The sequence below is a fragment of the Nannobrachium achirus genome (assembly GCF_963921795.1).
Source record: "Nannobrachium achirus genome assembly, chromosome: 10".
Taxonomy (NCBI): domain Eukaryota; kingdom Metazoa; phylum Chordata; class Actinopteri; order Myctophiformes; family Myctophidae; genus Nannobrachium; species Nannobrachium achirus.
The window spans coordinates 14,923,719-14,945,157 of record NC_137819.1 but is presented as its reverse complement, the minus strand read 5'-3'; the positions used below and the strand labels follow the sequence as shown (position 1 = coordinate 14,945,157).

The window sequence follows — 21,439 nt, the reverse complement described above, 5'->3', positions numbered from 1 at the left end:
CTTCCAGAGGACAGCCTCAACTCCTCTACTGTACTGATCTGGAGGGGGAGAGAGAGAGAGAGTGAAAATAGACGGTCTACAAGCTCACCACACCTCGTGCGGTGTGAAAAGCGTCCTGAAAAGTTTGGGTGCCCATGCATGGGATTAGCCATGATACCATTTAATTCTGCTAACAAAAAAAAAACTAAAAAACTAAAAATCCATAGCAAGTGTTTGTTTTGCATGAAAAACACTCCTTGGGCTAAAAAGAAATGAAAGAAAACAAAGATCATGTGGTTGAGAACACCAAGGTATACCTGTAGTCGCTTGCAGAGAGACCTCAGGTCTTCACTCTTTATAGCATCAACCCTCCTCTGGTACTCTGCCTGAGATACCACCTACACACACACACACACGCACACGCACACACACACACACACACGCACACGCACACACACGCACACGCACACGCGCACACGCACACACGCACACGCGCACACACACACACACACACACACACACACACACACACGTCAATTTGATTCAGTTCATATGATACAAACAAGGTGAAAGAAAACAACTATGGCTGTGGTGTGCGACTATTGTAACATCCACTGGTAAAGTTACGTGTGGTCTGTGCTACAGTATATAGGCGTACCTTACTACTCCTTGTCCTGCTCTGTGTGAGGCAGGAGGATTGTAAGGTGTATGCGTTGTATTATGTTAATCAACCCAGGTCTAAGGCCGATCCCACAAATGCAAGTTACTATTATACTGTATGGGTTGATATTTTCTTTATATAATATATGTTATTCTTCTGTGTGAAATGACTGCAAAGCAGAAGGCCCCATACCCCGCAGCACTCCAGGTTGAAGGAAAAGTCTTATGTTGCACGGCTCAACAATGTCATACAAGTAAGGAAATAGCCAGCAGGCAAGAAGACCTACTACTGTACTGTAGGTTGAAACCTGTGAGAGGTAAATAAAAGACTATAATGTGAAATGGACATTCATTGCATGCTGGCTATTTTGTTATTTTCATGTTATTCTTCTCCATTGCACTCGCTATTAGTGCAGTGGCTTAGCGCACATTTATGAGCGTACCGATACGGAGCGGATAAAAGCGCCAATTTTTTTATGGGCCTTCTTTATGACCCACTGAAGGATTTTAGATGGGTAAACAAACATACATATTCAAAATACCCCTATAGTGCACAAAAGTTATCTCGATCAAAAACAGCAAAAAACGCCTATACTAAAAGAGGGTTAATTCTTGCCATGTGTCCTCCTGCTGCTAGTTTTTACATCATACTTGCACAGGGTGTCTACAGGTAGTGTCTTGACATCCCAGAACAGCTAGAATGCCAATATTTGATTCCATTATGAATCATTTGGCTTTTAAATAAGGCCTCATTATAGGCGGAAATAGCAAAAAAATAGATGATGGATTTTGGATGATGATTCCAAACACAGCACATGAAGTATTATCCATCAAACCTTTAATACAATCATACTGTTCAAACTCTACTGATTGAGGCCTAAACTAAAATAAATTAAAGGGGAGAAGGATCGGGACAGGTCAGCTGGGGTGTGCGAACAGCCTGACATCAGGTTTGAGGACCAAGGGCCTGGATGACTCTCCTTACTCCACTAAGAAGCAATCTGCAAGAGAGAAAGGCAAGAAAGAGTGTGTTGTCACAATTTAAACACATAGACATGTATATTTATGTGAACACTTGGTGTATTGGTGTACCTTACTGTATCTGCATGGTGTCTATTTGCAGCAGTTGCATTTGCAAAGTCCAGAACAGTCAAGATTTGCGTTGCTGCATTTACAACTGGAACAGTTCCCTTTACACACACATTTTATCTAACCTGACTGCACCCGATGATGGCAGCAGTGCGTATGCCTGGCTGCATATCGCTCTGCTTATCATCATCTGGGATCGCTCAGGCAGACCCGATGTAAGGTGCGGGCCATTTTTTCAAATTCTTTAGCAGGTGATTGGATGTGGCCGTCTATCACAGTCTGGGAGTGCCAACTCCAACCACTCATATTGGCCTGTCTGCATCCACGTGGTCTGCAATCAGACTCTATTGGCTCAGAGCCGCTCAGAGCCCGCCCGTAGCTGCCGCTGATTCGTCCGGCCCGGGACTTTACGAGCGTTATCAACTCCCCCCGAGAGATCTCAGATGGTAAAGTAGGGCGGTAGCCAACGCACTACTGCCACCATCTGGCTCAGTCAGGTTACATTTTATCAGCTCTCTGCAGGCAATGGAAACCTCAGGAATGCTTATCCACACTGGCACCCATGACCCTGATGCATCCTTGGTCCAGCCAAAGTCCTTTGGAGAAGGAATCGCTTGCTGTTTGTCTGTGCTGGTTGCCCAGATTCCTGTCTGAAACACAGCCCTTTTTACATGCTGGAGAAGTGCATCCTGCGTGGGAGGATCTCTCCATCGGCCGACTCTCTTGACAGAATAGTTCCTTCCTTGTTTGATTGATGGAATTCAAAGGACTGGCTTTATTGTACATGATCACAGTCAGTCTTTCAAGCGTCTGGAAATGCTCAGAGTCAACATTTAGTTCTTGGAATGGATGCTTTGCCAGGTACACAAATACTTCTGTAGCAGCATCATCAACAAGCCAGCAAAGATCACGATGACATCAGTGTCCACAGTTCGCACAAGATCCGTCACAAGATCATAGGCCTTCCAGGCCTTCCAAGCTGACTTCTTGCCTTTTCCATTGAATGCAGATGTTGTGTCACAGCCTGAATATGCATGGAACATAAGCAGACCTCGAGATTTGGGTTCCCCCAGGCTTTTGCAGATGTGGTTTATGTGATAAAGCCGGAATCTTTTTCCCATGCCAAAATCCACCCAGATGTCAGTCAAGGGTTGAAGCACCACCAAATCGTTTAACATCTAAGATCAAAGAGTTCAGCTGGCCACCAACCAAAGCTGTATATGTAACATCAGGCCAAGCGGTGTCAGGACAAGCTTTCGGTTCCAGTAGCATGATGGAATGTTGCAACCATGAGGAGGTAGACACAAGGATTGTGGTTCATCTACAACATGCACTGAAGCATGGAGCAAAGACGGATCTTGTGCGAACTGTGGACACTGATGTCATCGTGATCCTTGCTGGCTTGTTGATGCTGCTGCTACAGAAGTATTTGTGTACCTGGCAAAGCATCCATTCCAGGAACTAAATGTTGACCCTGAGCATTTCCAGACGCTTGAAGACTGACTGTGATCATGTACAATAAAGCCAGTCCTTTGAATTCCATCAATCAAACAAGGAAGGAACTATTCTGTCAAGAGAGTCGGCCGATGGAGAGATCCTCCCACGCAGGATGCACTTCTCCAGCATGTAAAAAGGGCTGTGTTTCAGACAGGAATCTGGGCAACCAGCACAGACACACAGCAAGCGATTCCTTCTCCAAAGGACTTTGGCTGGACCAAGGATGCATCAAGGTCATGGGTGCCAGTGTGGATAAGCATTCCTGAGGTCTCCATTGCCTGCAGAGAGCTGATAAAATGTGTGTGTAAAGGGGACTGTTCCAGTTGTAAATGCAGCAACGCAAATCTCGACTGTTCTGGACTTTGAAAATGCAACTGCTGCAAATAGACACCATGCAGATACAGTAAAGTACACCAATACACCAAGTGTTCACATAAATATACATGTCCATTTGTTTAAATTGTTACAACACACTCTTTCTTGCCTGTCTCCCTTGCAGATTGCTTCTTAGTGGAGTAAGGAGAGTCATCCAGGCCCTTGGTCCTCAACCCTGATGTCAGGCTGTTCGCGCGCCCCAGCTGACCTGTCCCGATCCTTCTCCCCTTTCATTTGTTTTAGTTTATGCCTCAATCAGTAGAGTTTGAACAGTATGATTGTATTAAAGGTTTGATGGATAATACTTCATGTGCTGTGTTTGGAATCATCATCCAAAATCCATCTATTTCTTTTACTATTTCCGCCTATAATGAGGCCTTATTTAAAAGCCAAATGATTCATAATGGAATCAAATATTGGCATTCTAGCTGTTCTGGGATGTCAAGACACTACCTCTAGACAACCTGTGCAAGTATGATGTAAAAACTAGCAGCAGGAGGACACATGGCAAAAATTAACCCTCTTTTAGTATAGGCGTTTTTTGCTGTTTTTGATCAAGATAACTTTTGTGCACTATAGGGGTATTTTGAATATGTATGTTTGTTTACCCTTCTGAAATCCTTCAGTACGTCATTAAGAAGGCCCATGAAAAATTTGGCGCTTTTATCCGCTCCGTAACGGTAATGTCACTAAGCCACTGAGCTATATGACCATCTGTAACTTTTACTGCTGTGCTGTAATCTGGCAAGTTTGGCAATAGGCTCTATGCATATACGCCATTTTGTTCTACTTCTGGGTGTCTTTCGACTTCCTTCACAGGTGTTACCGATGATACTAATGAAGGGTCTGTTCCATTCTGGTCAAACAGAGTCAGGGTGCTGATATTGTGCATGTTGGCTCACTGGAAACACTCTGCTACACCAGTGGGTCTCAAAGTGTCCTTGAGTGGGTTCCAAATGTCCCCACAGGTGTGTAACTCTGACAGTATACAAATGGAAGCAAATTTGATTTCCATTTGATTCCATTTGTTGGTTCCATTTGTACAGAGTTATGGGGGTCCTTGAAATTAAAGAACCACTGTACAATAAATCAAACAGACCCTTCATTAGTATCATCAGTAACACCTGTGAAGGAAGTCGAAAGACACCCGGAAGTAGAACAAAATGGCGTATATGCATAGAGCCTATTGATCCCCCATGGGATCAGGAAAGGGGCGGCTGTGGCTCAGGAGGTATTGCAGGTCATCCAATGATCCGTGGGTCAGCGGTTTGAATCCCGGCTCCTCCTGTCCACATGTCAAAGTGTCCTTGGGCAAGACACTGAACCCCACATTGTTGCCAATAGTGTTAGCTTGCAGGTTGCCACCATTGATGTCTGAATGTGGGAACTGAGGACGCTGGCGCCGACTGTTCGCCGCTTCACTTCCCAGTGTATGAAAAAGCGCTTTGAGTTCGCAACTTGCTTAGAAAAGCGCTATGAAAATGCCATCCATTATAATTATTATTATTGTCACGTGAACTCACACACGCACAAGCACACGTCGCTCTCTCCTACCTCCCAGTCCTTGGTGGAGATGTCAGCGACAGGGGGTTGGTCTGAGCCATGCTCCGCCCCTCCCTTGCTCTTGACCACCAGAAAGCCATGGCCGCTGCCCCTCCCCTCCCCCTCCCCCAGGAAGAACAGCAGGATGTGTTGCGACCTGACAGAGAGAGAGAGAGAGAGGGCTCTATTATGATCCAGGTCTTATGCCTTATGCGTTAACTTCTTTGCCTTTTTTTTTTACTATTTTGAAAAACATTTTTAAATACTTCAAATGCTGATCTACATCTGCACGTTGTGAGCTTGCCGATCAGCTATTTGAAATATTTAAAAAAAATGTCTATATAGTAAAAAAAGGCAAAGAAGTTAAGGCATAAGGCATAAGACCTGGATCATAATAGAGCCCAGAGAGAGTTACACGTCATAGTGAATCGTAGCGTTCTCATTGGTTGAATGCAAGACTGAGAAAACATGGAGACAGACGTTACTTTTCCAACGACTCACGCCGTCTCAAGTGACCTTGATCCACGTGAGACACCGCCGAGCGAGTCGCCGTGTCGAGCGATGCGACGGTCGCTTGAGCCGACTCAGCGCCGCACCAGCTGTCTGTCTATCTGTCTGCGTGCGTGCGTGCGTGCGTGTGTGTGTGTGCCAGACTGATAACATGGATTCACTCACACGTTCCTCCACGGTATCAGTCTAGACTTAGGGATCGTGAGTGAGAAATCAGAAAATGACCGAGCCAATCAGTGACTGTGTTTCACATTTCCGTTGAAACACAGTCACTGATTGGCCCTGTCAATTTCTGATTTCTCATATGGGCCGAAGTCCAGAGTGTGTGTGTGTGTGTGTGTGTGTGTGTGTGTGTGTGTGTGTGTGTGTGTGTGTGTGTGTGTGTGTGTGCGTGCGAACATGCATGCCACGTCCGTGTGTGTACCTTTGTCTTGGAACACAGAACCAGTAGTGGTGGTTCTTGGTCGTACAGTACCTTTGTCTTGGGACACAGAACCAGTAGTGGTGGTTCTTGCGCTCTCTCAGAGCGTACTGCTGCATGGAGGCTCTGGCCAGGGACACGAAGGTCTTCCTCATGGGCTTCAGGACGCGCACGCACAGGAAGCGCACGTCTGAAGCCCCGTCCTGCTCCTCTACAATGTAAAGCATAAGAAAAAGGAGTGTCATTTTAGAAAAAAAAATATACAACCCAGGGCGGTATAAATATTAGAAAAACAGCAAGGGAAAACGGATCTACAAGTTCACAACGCAACACGTCGTGAGCTTGTAGATCAATCATCACATCATTCTCTCCTGATAATCCAGTACAACAAAGACAAGCCGTTTTATGTATGTATGTGCGCGGGTGTCCCGTTTACTTCCTGTATCTACGTGACATAGGTGGATACCTTAAGAGGCGGAAGCAGGTTTGGAGTCTATTCATTTCCAATGGGAGAGTGAACGTGAACACAGCTTTCTGAACCATTCTTTAGCACCATGGTCACTGAACTAAATATTGGACATTACAAGCCACATAATATTCGCAACGCCGACACCCACTTATAGGAGGCTAATTTGTAGGCTTAGTGTACCATATCGTCACTGTCGGGCAGAAACCTCGTATCTCCAAGTTTCAAATTTGTACATTTTTTTTTCGCAAAGCAAAGCCCTGCTTCATCACAAAAGGCCGTCGCACAAAAGTAGTGAAAACAGCAGATCTGCAAGCACACAACGCCTCGCAGTGCGAGGCGTTGTGTGCTTGTAGATCGGCTGTTTTCACTAGTTTAAATCATTTTAAAAATGATAGATACAAAACGAACGGTTTCCACCCGACAACGACGATATGCTGCACTTCAAATCTTTGATAGAAACACTCCAGAGACATTTACCTTCACTTCCTGCTTCCTCCTCAGCCTGCTCCTCATTGGCCGAGGGCTCGGCGTGGCTCTTCCACAGCTTCCTCAGCTCGTCCATCTCCGAGGGGTGGTCCTCCAGGGATGGGGGCGGGGCCGAGGGGTGGTCCTCCAGGGATGGGGGCGGGGCCGAGGGGTGGTCCTCCAGGGATGTGGGCGGGGCCGAGGGGTCCTGACTGTCTGCCCTGGGATCAGCTTCTGTAGGAGGAGGAGCCTCTGAGCCGTCCTCCGCTGGCCTGGGATCAGAACAACAAGAGTATACTAATACACCAGTGGTTCTCAACCTGTGGGTCGGGACCCCCTGGAGGGTCCCCAAATTATTTGGGGGGGTCCCCAGATAATTAACTTAATGTGCAACAATGTTTTCTCACTTAAACTTTATGTTGGTTTGTTTACTGTTAAGTGTTACTATAGAATAGAGGGTATCTGCACATTTCTTTTTTTTTTATCCCACAATTTTGTAACCCATTTTTTACCCAGTGCCAATTGCCTATGTAATCCTGGGCTCTGCTCTCCCTCTGCCGTGCCTGGGGAGACAACGGACTGACCTCATGCTTCCTTCTATGCATGAGGAGCCCAAGTTGCTTCTTTTCACCTGACAGTGGAGATTTCCCTGGTTTGGACGTAGCGCGTGCACATTTCTAAAGTGACATTTTAAGGACTTTTTAATATACCTCTAAAAAAATACCTCTAAAATAAAAAAATTAAACTTGGCCAAATTGTCTAATATTAGTGAAAATAGATCTACATGCTCACTACGCCTCGCTTTGCATGTAGATCTGCAACATGCAAAGTGAAGGACCCCACTTTAGTACCGATGATTTACAATACCTGACACTAACATGTCAAGGGTCAAGAAGGTCAAGGTCATACTTTGATATTATCAGATGATGGTGATGAATGACAGATTGAATACATGGGACCACAATGGAAACAAGTCCCCATCAAGACATTTTTGGGAAATCAATCAATCAATAGGGGTTGTGTGTGGTGTATGTTTACTCTGTCAGGTCTTGTGGTTGTGTTTGTTTGGACTCGGAGCAGCAGTGGGCGGGGCTAGCGCTGTCGTTGCTATGGGAACCACTCCTCAGAGGACTTGGCTCCTCCCCCTCTGTGGGCAGGTCCAGGTTGCTATGGAAACACACACACACACACACACACATGGTGTGTAAGTTACTGTGTTTCATTACAAACAGAGACATGTGGGCGCACGCACAAAACACACACGCACGCATGCACCCACGCACCCACGCACACACAGCTCCCTGGTCATGTGAAACCGTCAGGGCTGAGCGAACAGGTTTCAGAGCAGCTGTAAGGAAGAGGGATGGGACAAGACGAGCCAATCACATGCCCTATCCACCTGTTTCCGCGAGAATTTACCGTAGCATTATTTGCGGGACACTTCCGGTTAACAGCAGACATACAAGCTCACGTCGCGTCGCAGATGAACTTCATACGTCTAGAAAATAAATCTAAGAAAAATGTACTGTATACTGTATATATTTTAACACTTGGGCTGCCATGTATCTTTCCCATTTTTACCAGATTTCCGGTGGCGGCGTGCACGCGCCACACGCGGCGTTTAGGTTCAGGCATATAACCACGCCCACTAGGGCGAAACACCTGGGAAGGAGGGAGTCGTCCCCCACCACCCCGGCTCACCTGGGCAGCTGCAGTCTGAGCTTGGGGTCGGTGACCTCTGTGCACACGCACGCCGACATCACTTCCTCCAGCGAGCACATGACGCCAAACTCCTCACATCCTGTCTGCTGGACCAGCCGGTCTGAGCGGTCCGGGTCGAACATCAAGAAGCTGGGGGTGACCAGTAACACCCCGCCCACCGTACCCTGAACACACACACACACACACACACACACACACACACACACACACACACACACACACACACACACACACACACACACGTCGGAACACAGTATCTCCACTATAGTCATTAAACAAAACTGGTCTTTCCGATTTTGGCTTTGGCTTCCAAAGTTTGCAGGAGTGCTCCGTTTTTGAACAAAAAAGGAGCAAAGACAGCATGATATTTCCGTGAAATTTTGCACGCACATTCTGACTAGGCTGAGGAAGATCTCTATAGTCATGTGATCAAGACGGATCTGTTTGATTTGTTCGATAACCTATACCTGACCAGGCTGGCGTAGACCTGTGCTCTGAGGAGCCCTTTTTATAGTTTGCTATTCTGATAACACAGTCAAGTATAAATCAGGCTTTACGACACCATATCAAGGCCAGACAAAATAAAATCAGGGTTCCCAACCATTTTTACCAATTAATTTCCAAAACTTTTCCAGAATATTTACAACTACCACTACGAGTTGAGGAATTTTGTATAACACGGTTCTATTGTGAAAATAGCCGATCTACATGCTCACAACGCCTCGTGTTTTGCGAGGCCATGTAGATCGGCTATTTTCACAATTTCTGCCTCTAATATTTGACAATTTGGCCCATGTTTAATTTGTCATTTCAGAGTTATTAACAAAATCAATAACCAAAGACAATGCATAGCTATTTATTCCAGGACCCTTGGTCAATTCCAAAACTTTTCCAGTACTGGAAAAAATATTTTTCTAATTTCAGAATATTTCCAGGAATTTCATGACCGTGGGAACCCTGTGAAATGTCACATTGCAACATCGGTCACCTTGCCATCGGTGATGTATTTGCAGTTGACTTTCACGAATTTTTCGGTTTGAACCTCCTCTTCCGAGCCGGACTGTACCACTCTGGACAGACGGGGGCGGGGAGGGGACGAAGCCACTCTGGTCAGAAGGCGGTGCGGCTGCAATGCAGACACACAAACTATCATTCAGGTTGGTTTGTCACCCAGAATACATACAAGCAGCACCGTGCGGTCACAACATGCAGTGGTGGAAAAAGTACAATTTTCAATGGAAAAAAGCGTGTGCGTGTACGTGTGCGCGCGCGTGCATGCGTGTGTATACCTTGACCAGCTCAGTTTCAGGTTCAGAGGATGGGGGGGAGGGGGGGGCAGCGGGGACATACTCCGGATCTGGAACAAAGAGAATCTACACACACACAATACATCAATCAATCAATCAATCAATCAAAAGGCATAAACCATCAGCCCAGGCGAGTGTGTTTTCCGGCGACTGTGTGTGTGTGTGTGCGCGTGCGTGCATGAGTGCGTGCATGTGATTGTGTTACCTTCCCAGGGACCACAGATCTAGAGAACAGTTTGTTGAGCGTCACCAGTTCGTTGGGCGTGGTGTTGAACCTCAGAGCGATGCTGTTCAGCGTGTCGCAGGGCACCACCTAGTGGGTCAACATGACAACAACAACTCTGAGCAGTGTCCTGGGGTCAGGTTTCCATATGACGGTATAAAGTGACAATGTAAGGACCTTTTAAGGACCTATCGCAGCGTCACAACGGCCTTAAAAACAAGGCTCCAAACAGCCCAAAACAAGCTAGAAGGTCCTGCCGAGCATGCTGTGGGCGCTATAGGAGTGTTCTGTGTGGAGTTTGTATGTTCTCCGCGTGTCCTCTAGGGCAGTGGTTCTCAACCTGTGGGTCTGGACCCCCAGGGGGGACCCCAACTGATTTTGGGGGGTCCCCAGGTGATTCGCTTAATGTGCAACATTGTTTTCTCTCTCAACAGTAAACAAACCAACATAAAGTTTAACTGTATAGAGGGTGTCTGCACATTTCTAAAGTGAATTTAAAGACTTTTTGATACCTCTAAAATGACGAATTAAACATTGGCCAAATTGTCAAATATTAGAGGCAGAAAGTGTGAAAATAGCTGATCTACATGCTTACAACGCCTCGCAACGCGAGGCGTTGTGAGCATGTAGATCGTCTATTTTCACGATAGAACTGTGTCATACAAAATGTAATTCCTCAACTCTTAGTGCTTGTGCAGGGTGGGGGGGGGGGGGGTCCCCAGCTAAAATATGATTATTTTGGGAGTCGCGGCCTGAAAAGGTTGAGAACCACTGCTCTAGGGTACAGTAGGTACCCTCACAAAAAACATAGGCCTACATCAATCCTGGTCTCTATACAGCCTGATGGAGGGGAAAGGAACTGGTTGGAATAATGTGTTCCTTCAACGCGTTGGAATAACATGTTCCTTCCACGCGCTACGTCCTACCGGGGAAACTCCCCGGGCAGGTGATAAGAAGCAGCTTGTGCGCTCCTCATGCACTGAAGGAAGCATGAGCTCAGTTCGGGGCCCTCCCCAGGTTGGTAGAGGGAGAGCAGCGCCCAGGATTACAGCTTAGGCAACTGGCACTGGGTGAGAAATGGGTTACAAAATAGTGGGATAAAGATTTTAGTAAACAAAAGAGAGGCTTAGACTGAAACAGAGAGAGAGAGACAGACAGACAAGACAGACAGTTGTATGGACTCACGTGGTACTCGATGGTCCCTTCCGGCCGTTGGAAGGCGATACGCTTCCCGTCTTTTCTCTCTTTCTGCCTGTCTGTCTCTCTGTCCGTCTCTTTCTCCATATCTTTCTCCATGTGTGTCCCCAAGCCGACGTCTGCGGGGGAAACCCAAACCACGGGACGGAATGTTACACAGGGACGCGACACTACCGGACTAGTGCTTCTCAAAGCGGGGTCCCGGGACCCTCAGGAGTTACTTGAGGGGGTTCCAAATGGTTCCTTACAGCAGTGTTTCTCAACCTTTTTTCTGCATGGGCACACTTTTCATGTCCCAAGAATCCATGGGCACACCAACATAATATGGGGGTGTAAATATCGTCACTGTCGTGAAGAAACCTTTCAAATTTGTACGTTTCTTCGCAAAGTAAAGCCCTGCTTCATCATACAAGGCTGTCGCACAACAGTAGTGAAAACAGCAGATCTACAAGCACACAACGCCTCGCGGTGCGAGGCGTTGTGTGCGTTGTGTGCTTGTAGATCGGCTGTTTTTACATTTTTAAAATGATAAATACAATACTGGCTTTCAAGCAGTTTCAAGGGGCACAATTGACCCTTCTCAGGGGCACACCAAAGGTCCCCATGCAAAGTGGTTGAGAAACACTGCCCCCCTGCGTCTCAAGTCCTTAAATCAATCCTATTTCCTATTTCCTTGCTTGTATGTTAGTCCCTCCCATTGAGGAAATAGAGAAGAGGAGACGTCCCATTGGCCATTTCTGATGACAACATCACAGGTGATAGGCCAACTCCCAGTGGGCGGGACTAACATACAAGGAAATAGGAAACAAGTGAAGGAAATAGGAATAATTTAAGGACTTGAGACGCGGTCACAACTCTTGAGAGTGTACAAATATGGGCCCATATTTGGTTCCATTTGTACACCCTCAAGAGTCATGGGGGTCCTCAAAATTGAAAGGTACAAGACAAACAGACACCCACAGACAGAAAGACACACACACGCACGCACACTAGTACTACTACTATTTCATTATCTGAATTTGTCAAAATAAACATCATCGTCATCAGAAACCTTGTATCACCATTTTTCTACTTTTTATGTTAGTTTTTTCCCCCCATAAATTATTGGCATACAAGATCTTCGAGCAAATGTTGTGAATAAAACAGATCTGCAAGCTCACCACGACGCGTTGTGAGCTTGTCGATCGGCAATGTATTTTATTTTATTTTTTAATAATAATAAAAAAGGAACGGTTTTGGACAAGGTTTCCCGACAGCACGACACATTTGGTTTGTTTAAGAGATAAGCTCTGGACACGCACGCATGACGCACGCACGCACGCACGCACGCACGCACGCACACACACACACACACACACACACACACACACGCACACACACACGCACACACACACACACACACACACACACACACACACACACACTGACCGATGGTGAAGGCCCTCTTGAACATGGCCCTCCGCCAGTTTCGGAGCTTCTGATTGGTGGAGTGTTTCTCGGGCTCCTGGGCCGGCGGCGCTTCCACCACGCTGTGCGTCGTCGTGGTAACGGCCGCGGGAGCCATGATGCCGATCTCTGACATAGACCTGTCCTTTAACCTACACACACGCACGCACGCACGCACGCACGCACGCACGCGCACACACACACACACACACACACACACACACACACACACACACACACACACACACACACACACACACACACACACAGGCAGACACACACACACACGCACAAATGTTTGAAATAGGGTGCCAGATAAACAATGAACCTATAGCATCAGTCTGATCCACTGGTTCCCAAACACTGGGTCGGGACCCATTTGTGAGTCGCGGACACATTCTTATGGGTCCCTTAATTTTTTTTTGATTCCTTCATTTTGTTTTTAACTGTTATTTGTGGGATGGAGCATGGCTGGTTTAAAGGAGAACTTTAGTTTTTTACAACAAGGGTTCATATTTTAGATTCGAGTAAATGAGATCCTGTAAATGTAATCAGAGTATGTCCTGTTTATTTCGCGAAAATCTTTTCTTTCAGTCAGGAACGTTTTTTATCATTTCTAAGCCACAGTGTTTGTGTTACGGCATGTAGAAGAGGCTGCCGTTTTGAGAAAATCACACCCCTGTGAACTGAGCGGTGGTTCCCCCCGCCCCCTTCCCCCCTGTGTGTGTGTGTGTGTGTGTGTGTGTGTGTGTGTGTGTGTGTGTGTGTGCGTGTGTGTGTGTGTGTGTGTGCCTGGTCTGGCCTGGCCTGAACAACAGCGCCACTCCCTTAACATGTGTGGTCAGAAAAGGTTACTGCAGGCTACAGACAGACAGACAGACAGACACGCAGACAGACCCACACACACGGCCACGTATAGGAGCGTTGTGACCACCGCTCAAAAACATGAAAAAGGAAGAGAATCCGGAGAAAACAGCATTTTTGTGCAGCCGCTAAACAGGAAGTCAACGAGACACACAGCACGTCCGGGTGACGTAATTGCGCGCTGCATGTTGGGAAATGGAGTTTGTTTCATCACCGCGGTAGCCAAGTGCAGTAGCTACAGTACAGTATAGTTTACTGTACAACGCGTCAAACGCGTCGTGGGCCTCCAGCGACATCAAAGAAATTGACTTGTAGACACCACGTGGGCATCCGATGTGTTAAAGAATATAAAAGATGAGTGTTAAAATTATTTAATTTACTTCTTTCTATTGTTTTAGAGATTCTTATGTCAGTGGTTGGGGGCATGCGTACAAGTGGATAAAAATGTCATTTTACACAGAATAAGCCCATTCCCAAGATACAACGCAACCTTTCATGGTTGGATGTGACTTATGGGTGTTACGTCCTGGCCCTCACTTGGCACTGTGGCACCCTCTCGTGGCACAGTACGTCACAGCAGACCTCTGAGTCCCAGACATCTGCACACCTGTCTCCCGTTGCCAATCTTCTCACCTGGTCGCCATCTGCAATCATCTCCTCCAGAGCCTACAAGAGCCTGGCCTGTTTGCAGCTCGGTGCCAGTTCCTCACCAGTCCATGGTTGGTAAAGTAGACAGCCATTATTAGCTTTCCCAGTTTAGTAGAGATAGCCAGTTTTTGCTCCTCGTAGCTGCTGTGCACTGCTATTCCTTGTGGATTATTCTGACTCTGCCTTATTCTCTCCTCCTCAGTTTCCCGGGTTCCGTGCTGAGCTGGAGCAGTTGCAGAGCCCATTTTCCCCTTTTTGCCCCTCTCGTGCATTTAACTCTGAGTTCCATTGTTAATAAACACGCCCGGGTGGGCTTCAACCTTCTACTGCCTCCTCCTAGCTGTGCGTTTGGGTCAACTCACACCAGTCGTAACAATGGGGGCTAGAAGTGTTACTGTAAATAGCAATAAAGAAACTGCTGGCTTATTGTGTCTAAAAGGACATATTTAGCCACTTCTACGCATTCCCCCATTCGTACGCATGCCCCACATTTTAGCATAGTAAACGCGATAAAACAATAGAATGAAGCAAATGAAAACACACAGATATACAAGCTCAGTGTGGCACCGAGTGCCGCGCTGCGAGCCTGAATATCTGTTATTTTTCAATAGTTAAAGCCCAAAACAATGCGTAATACCGGTTATGCGTTCCCAGTCTAAATGGGTTAAACCCACTAACCCTATGAAGAACATTCATGGGGGACCGTCACCCGCAGTGAATCCTTTTACCCAGGGCCCAGAATTCGGTACGACACCCCTGATTGTGCAGGGAGGTAATCCGGGCACGACAGGATAAATCAGTCATCTCCACAAACATCTGGGGAGAGCCACTAGACAGACAGACAGACAGACAGACAGACAGAGCACCCTCTGCTCTCCAAGTGTTTGTAGCTACAGGATCTCAAGGTCTATACCAGGGGTCTTCAACAGGGGGTCCGGGGCCCAGAGTTACAACAGGGGGTCCTCCAAATCTTTGAGTGATATAAACTTTTTTTTCTCCTTTTTTATATTAACCACTTGAACCCAAGCGTCCATGTTCTGAGAACTTGAGCCAAAAATAGCATATCTACAAGCTCAAAACGCCTTGCACTGCGAGGCGTTGTGAGCTTGTAGATCAGCTATTTTTGGCAAAGAGCTCTGGTGTAGAGGGGAAAAAGAGCAGACTAAGTACAGAGTGAAAGGTCAAGTTTATTAAGTATTGACAGTTCAAGTGGTTAAATATCTGAAAACACAAATTGACATGAATCCAAAAGTGATGATTGTGCTGTCAAACAATGAAACTATATGGAATCTATGATAAGGTTGTGGGGGTCCCTTCTTCATCTCGCTCTCAACTAAGGGGTCCTTGGGCTAAAAACTTTGAAGACCCCTGGTCTAGCGTGACAGGCAACAGAATGTGATCCTGTATGGCTACATGTGTAAAATAAAGTGTGTTTTGTGATTGTGAAGTCAATGTCGCCTGTCCTACAACTGAACCTTGTCACATTATTATGTTTTTATTTATTTTAAAGCAAACCTTTTCATGATTAAAAGCAATGATTTTAATAATAATAAATAAATATAAAATAAATAAAATGGAGCGTGGAGGGGTGGAGTGTTGAGGTGGAGGGTCCAGGCCAGGGTGTTTTCAGGAAGGGAGAAGAGTCTAGGACGCACAAACACGCACGCACACGCCAATAATACACACTGACATCAGTGTCACTGACCGTTTGTCACTGAACATCTTGCAGGGGTTTGTGGGTAATGTGGTTCTTGTAGTTTTGTAGGCCAACAACGGCAATGACTCAGGCTGAGGAAGGACGGACAGACTGACAGACAGACAGACAGACAGACAGACAGACAGACAGACAGACAGACAGACAGACAGACAGACAGAAATTAAAATATACAGTATATATATTGGTCCAAACCCTGTGCAGTGAAAACAGAGTGAAATTAAGTTCTCTGGTTGTTGACAGCTTGGATGCATTTCTTGAAAGTTTAACCTCATTGTCTGAACAGTGTCTCAAAACGCCACAACATTAAGACAATCATTGTGTTAACACAATGACATCCAATAAACACAGCTGTCAAAGTGTAGAACAGCGGTTTTCAACCAGTGGTCCGGGGACCACCAGTGGTCCTTGAGGGGTTTCCAGTTAAATTATTGTTAAACATCTGCATTGCTTAATTAACAAGAAGTGTTACACAATGAATGTAGAAGAATTATTTTGATCATAGTTTGCCTGTTATCTCTCCTATGGTAACACAACAATACAGCATGGAATTGTGGACAAAATCTTATCCAACATTCTAAAACGGCTAGTTCCATTCCTTGATTCTGATTGGCTGGTTTCCCTTAATTGATGTGGTATATGAGACTATAATCCACACCTTTAATCAGTTTATATCAAACCCAGGTGCATTATTTCTTTCCACAGTGTTCCACAGCTAGTGCACCGAGGCCGGCTTTAGACTGCAGTCAAATCCAGCCCAAATCCGATTTGCTCTCAAATCTGATCTTTTGGCCCGGCTTTTCACACTGCATTTGCAAGTGACACAGATCTGATCTGTGCGTTCAGACAGCGTTAGCCCAAAGCTGCCCTGCGGCGACATGTATGCTTTGGTTACCGTGGTAACGACGTAGGCGTCATGACGTTACGTCACTACGTCGACGCTGGTTGATTACGTTCTGATTCCGTTCAGGAAATGCGACATAATAGACCATAGTAAACACACGTTAATATTGTTTTTCTCTCTTCTTTTCTTTACTCTTGTGTTTCGCTCTTCTCTCTCGTTTTCACTGTTTAGCTCACATGTTTTCTCTCTTCTCTTTTGTTTTTCTCATGTGCTCAGTGCGCTGTAATCAAATAGTTAATACTCGCGCTCTGTATGATGTAATTTACAGCCGCGCTCGGGTCGCGCTGCTCGCGCAGCAAGTGACACTTGGCCAGTTTGATGTGACTTGCATGTGACCTGCATATAACTCAATGGGGGTGGATGTGGTTGCTGCTTTCAGACTGAGTCAGATGTCCTCAGATCCGATATGGATCGGATTTGAAACTACCTCTGGATGTGGTTTTTCAAAATCGGATTTCATGTGACCTGAATGTGACATGTTTGGATTTAGACTATTAAAAAAAAATCGGATTCCACTTTTGAAGTGACTCAGATCTGATTCAGGCTAGATTTCAGTGGCAGTGTAAAGCCGGCCCAATTACCTGCACCTGGGTTGTTGGCAAAAGGCTGGGAACTACTTTCTTGTAGCTGGGGACTACTTTCTTGCAGAGCAGACCTTATAGTGAATAATTTTTAATTGGTACATGTCTATGATTTTTCATGTTGCCATATTGTAACCGTTTTAGAAAAGCAATAAGCCACGCGAGGCTCGTGGTTACCTGTATTTTACACCGGCTGAGAGGGTTCCCTACGCCTCTCAGCCGGGGTAAAATACCAGGTAACCACTCGCCTCTCGTGGCTTATTGCTTCAATAACAAAGTATAAAGTGTTGGGTCTGAGAGGCTAAATGTCATCAAATGGTGGTCCGTGACTCAAATGCCAAATTAAATAATGGACCTTGATGTGAAAAGGGTTGAAAACCACTGGTGTGGAATGTGATAGACTGCATGTATTTCTATTGGAGCAGGAGGTCTCGCCACTATTAAAACCACCATAACTCACACGCTTTGGTTTGCTACAAATGTAAGAATAAGCTATGACAAGCTTCCCTGTGTAATATCTGGCCAATGTGCATGATCGACACAAGGAACCTTATTACTCATTAAGACATGGAAAGCATTATTAATGTAAGCATTATTTAATGCTTTAACTTTTAATAAATAACAGATCTACAAGATCCCGATCGAGCTTGTAGATCAGCTATTTTCGCAAGTCTTTGAATATTTTTTTGACGCGATTCCATAAATGTTTCCATGTCAGCGGTTCTCAAACTTTTTCTGGTCAAGGACCCCTAGAATTATATGTATTTAGCCGCCGACCCCTGACTCAAAATGTATCAGACAGGGACCCCCCAGAAGCAAATATTTGAGTTACAAAATATACGGAATATATTCATAGATTTGCAAAAAAGAAGTCATGATTCAAAAAATAATAATCATATTATCTGCTATTCTTCAATAGCTAAAGTATAACATAATTCCAGTTAAGTGTTTAAATGGGTTAAATGGGAAAGGTTGCAAGCAAGCAAATGCGTCAGTCAGTGAGTGCAGAGAACTGTGGGTAAGAAACTGATACTGTAACTGATCACAGATCAGTGTTAACTGTAGATACATTAGTTGGTCAGAAGATCAGGATCCAGGGTGTCTATACTGTAGCTGAATGGACAGAGAGGCCAGGGGGCTGTGTGTCCAGTTGTCTATGAGGCCACATGCTTTAGCCCAGTGTTTCTCAACCACTGTGCCTGGGGACCTTTGGTGTGCCCCTGAGAAGGGTCACGTGTGCCCCTTGAAACTGTTTGAAAGCCAGTATTGTATTTATCATTTTAAAAATGATTTAAACTAGTGAAAACAGACGATCTACAAGCACACAACGCCTCGCACCGCGAGGCGTTGTGTGCTTGTAGATCTGCTGTTTTTACTACTGGTGTGCGACAGCCTCGTATGATGAAGCAGGGCTTCAGTTTGCGAAGAAACGTACAAATTTGAAACTTGGGAGATACAAGGTTTCTTCCCGACAGTGACGAGATTTACACCCCCGTATTATGTTGGTGTGCCCATGGATTCTTGGGACATGAAAAGTGTGCCCATGCAGAAAAAAGGTTGAGAAACACTGCTTTAGCCTATATGTCACTTTTGCTTCCCATCACCTCCCAGGCGATGGGAAGTCCCCCCAGACAATGGGAGCCAGGCGATTTTCACCGGAGAGACGTTCAAATAATAGCTTTCATCACAGGCTCAGCATTATGAGCGCATCGTCCCAGACGCCAGTCAGACAGGACTGGAGGATCAAAACCCACACAGCTTAATTAAAAATAGGGTATAGAATAAAATAAGTTTGAACCATGAATTAATTGATCTAGCAAGAGATTGCATTTCTCAGCACCGCGGCCGTATAGGCTGGAGATTGTAGAAAGAAATAGACTTCTGTCTTCTGTGTTTGGCAGGCATACAGTACATAACATTCGAATGCAATATGGATTCTGAAGCTTTCAATCCCAAATACAATGCTTTAACTGTTAATATTGGCTCCTTGCATGCACCTGCTTGTCCAATTAATGTAAAAAAAACACGGTATGCCGTTTTCACTGCAGGGAAATTTGTAGTCTCCCGGTACTTTGAGCAAAAATTACTAGGTATTTTGCCGTAACATTTCGGACGCCAAAACTTCCGGCACACAAAATAAGTGGTCGCTTACCGTTCACGCTGCGAGCTTGTAGATCTGCAATTTTTTTAAATCGTGAACATTAGAATTTTGACCCGATTTTGACCTGATTCTACAAGTGTCTTTTGAATCCTTCTAAGGTTTTTTGAAAAACCTATGTTTCTATGTCAGAAATCTGGCCAGCCATCGTCAAAGAAAAGGTCCTTTTCACTTCACTTAACTGGAGCTCAGTTAGTCTGTTCTTGAGAGACTACTATGTCAGTGGTTTTCATGTGAAGGACCCCCAAAATGATATGAATTTGGCCACGGACCCCCATTTCAAAACATTTAGTTCCAGGGACCCCCTAAGAAGCAAAATTTGCGTTACAAATGTTTTCTTTGAAAATACATATATTCAAAGATTTACACACATTTTCACGAAATAGCAGATATACAAGATCTACGAGCTTGTATATCTGCTATTTTTCACTGGTTAAAGCATTCAATAATTCTAGGCCTGAATGGGTTAAAGTTTCACGCCGATCGGTCCAGCGGTTTACAGACGGACAGACGGACCAACGGGAGTGAAAACACAATCCCTGGCCTTTGGGTCGTTCCGGCCTGGTTGGGATAATCAGTGTAACTTGATAGATAAACCACATCAAGCACATTTATCTTGAAGACAGACAGAGAGCCGTTCAGTCTGAATGAGACGGACAGACAGACGGTAGCATGATCCCCGCGGAGAAGACAACGGGCGTGTGACATCACTTCCTGTATATTTTATAAACTGTAAGCAAAGACACCGCCGAGTGGCACAAGAGGAGTTTAAATATTAAGCATGCTTTAAACCAGGTCAACAGAACACAAACACTGCTGCTAACCGCTAAACATGCTAACTCTGCCTCTGACAGACGTGGCACAATGGCATCCAGTATACCAGGGGTCTTCAACGTTTTCAGGCCAAGGACCCCTTAGCTGAGAGAGAGATGAAGCAGGGACCCCCACAACCTCATAGATTCCATATAGTTTCATTGTTTGACAGCATAATCATCAGTGTATTTTGGATTCATGTCAATTTGTGTTTTCAGATATTTAACCACTTGAACTGTCAATACTTAAAGGGCCTACACCATGCTTTTAAAACTATATTTTTTGTATAAATATATGCTCAAAATTGAGTCTTAGACAGGTTTTAACCCTCAACAAACACTCTGACCATTATTTTTGTTTGTTCTAGCTCTACTATAATGAGGCTCTCCAGCTGCAATACCAAAACGGCCTCTGTTTGCTCAGGGGCGCATCTAGTGGGGTTTTTCCAGAAAAAAAAGAAGTTTTTTGAAAAAAAAAAAGTTTAAAAAAAAAAGTTTTTTGAAAGTGTTTTGAAAAAAAGTTTTTGAAAAAAAAGTTTTTTGAAAAAAAAAGTTTTTGAAAAAAAAAGTTTTTTGAAAAAAAAAAAGTTTTTTGAAAAAAAAAAGTTTTTTGAAAAAAAAGTTTTTTGAAAAAAAAAATTGAAAAAAAGAATTTTTGAAAAAAAAAAAGTTTTTTGAACATTTTTTTTGACTTTTTGACAGTTTTTGAAAAAAAAAAGTTTTGAAAAAAAAGATTTTTGAAAAAAAAAATTTTTTTAAAAAAAATGGGAAACGCGTGTGACGTCACATGCGTCAACTCTCAGAACAGCACTGTTCTGAGAACCCGTGGAAAGCTTTTCATCTCTGTCTTCCCAAA

The 21,439-nt window shown here is 44.9% G+C and overlaps 1 protein-coding gene across 1 annotated transcript in view; it reads right to left on the bottom strand.

Moving 5' to 3' along the window:
* The window catches only part of LOC308292852 (oxidation resistance protein 1-like), a gene marked incomplete at both ends in the record, with an annotated part of 17,514 nt that extends 4,494 nt beyond the window's left edge, over positions 1–13,020 (bottom strand). The window contains 11 exons of the mRNA XM_080735276.1: positions 1–38; positions 297–377; positions 5,155–5,299; positions 6,077–6,284; positions 7,020–7,279; positions 8,046–8,174; positions 8,709–8,858; positions 9,701–9,855; positions 10,242–10,349; positions 11,445–11,575; positions 12,885–13,020. The exon at positions 1–38 is cut by the window's left edge and continues 79 nt beyond it. Coding sequence (XP_080591402.1) covers positions 1–38; positions 297–377; positions 5,155–5,299; positions 6,077–6,284; positions 7,020–7,279; positions 8,046–8,174; positions 8,709–8,858; positions 9,701–9,855; positions 10,242–10,349; positions 11,445–11,575; positions 12,885–13,020 — 1,541 coding nt within the window. The remainder of the gene's footprint in view (positions 39–296; positions 378–5,154; positions 5,300–6,076; positions 6,285–7,019; positions 7,280–8,045; positions 8,175–8,708; positions 8,859–9,700; positions 9,856–10,241; positions 10,350–11,444; positions 11,576–12,884) is intronic.
* Between the last annotated feature and the right edge of the window lie 8,419 nt (positions 13,021–21,439).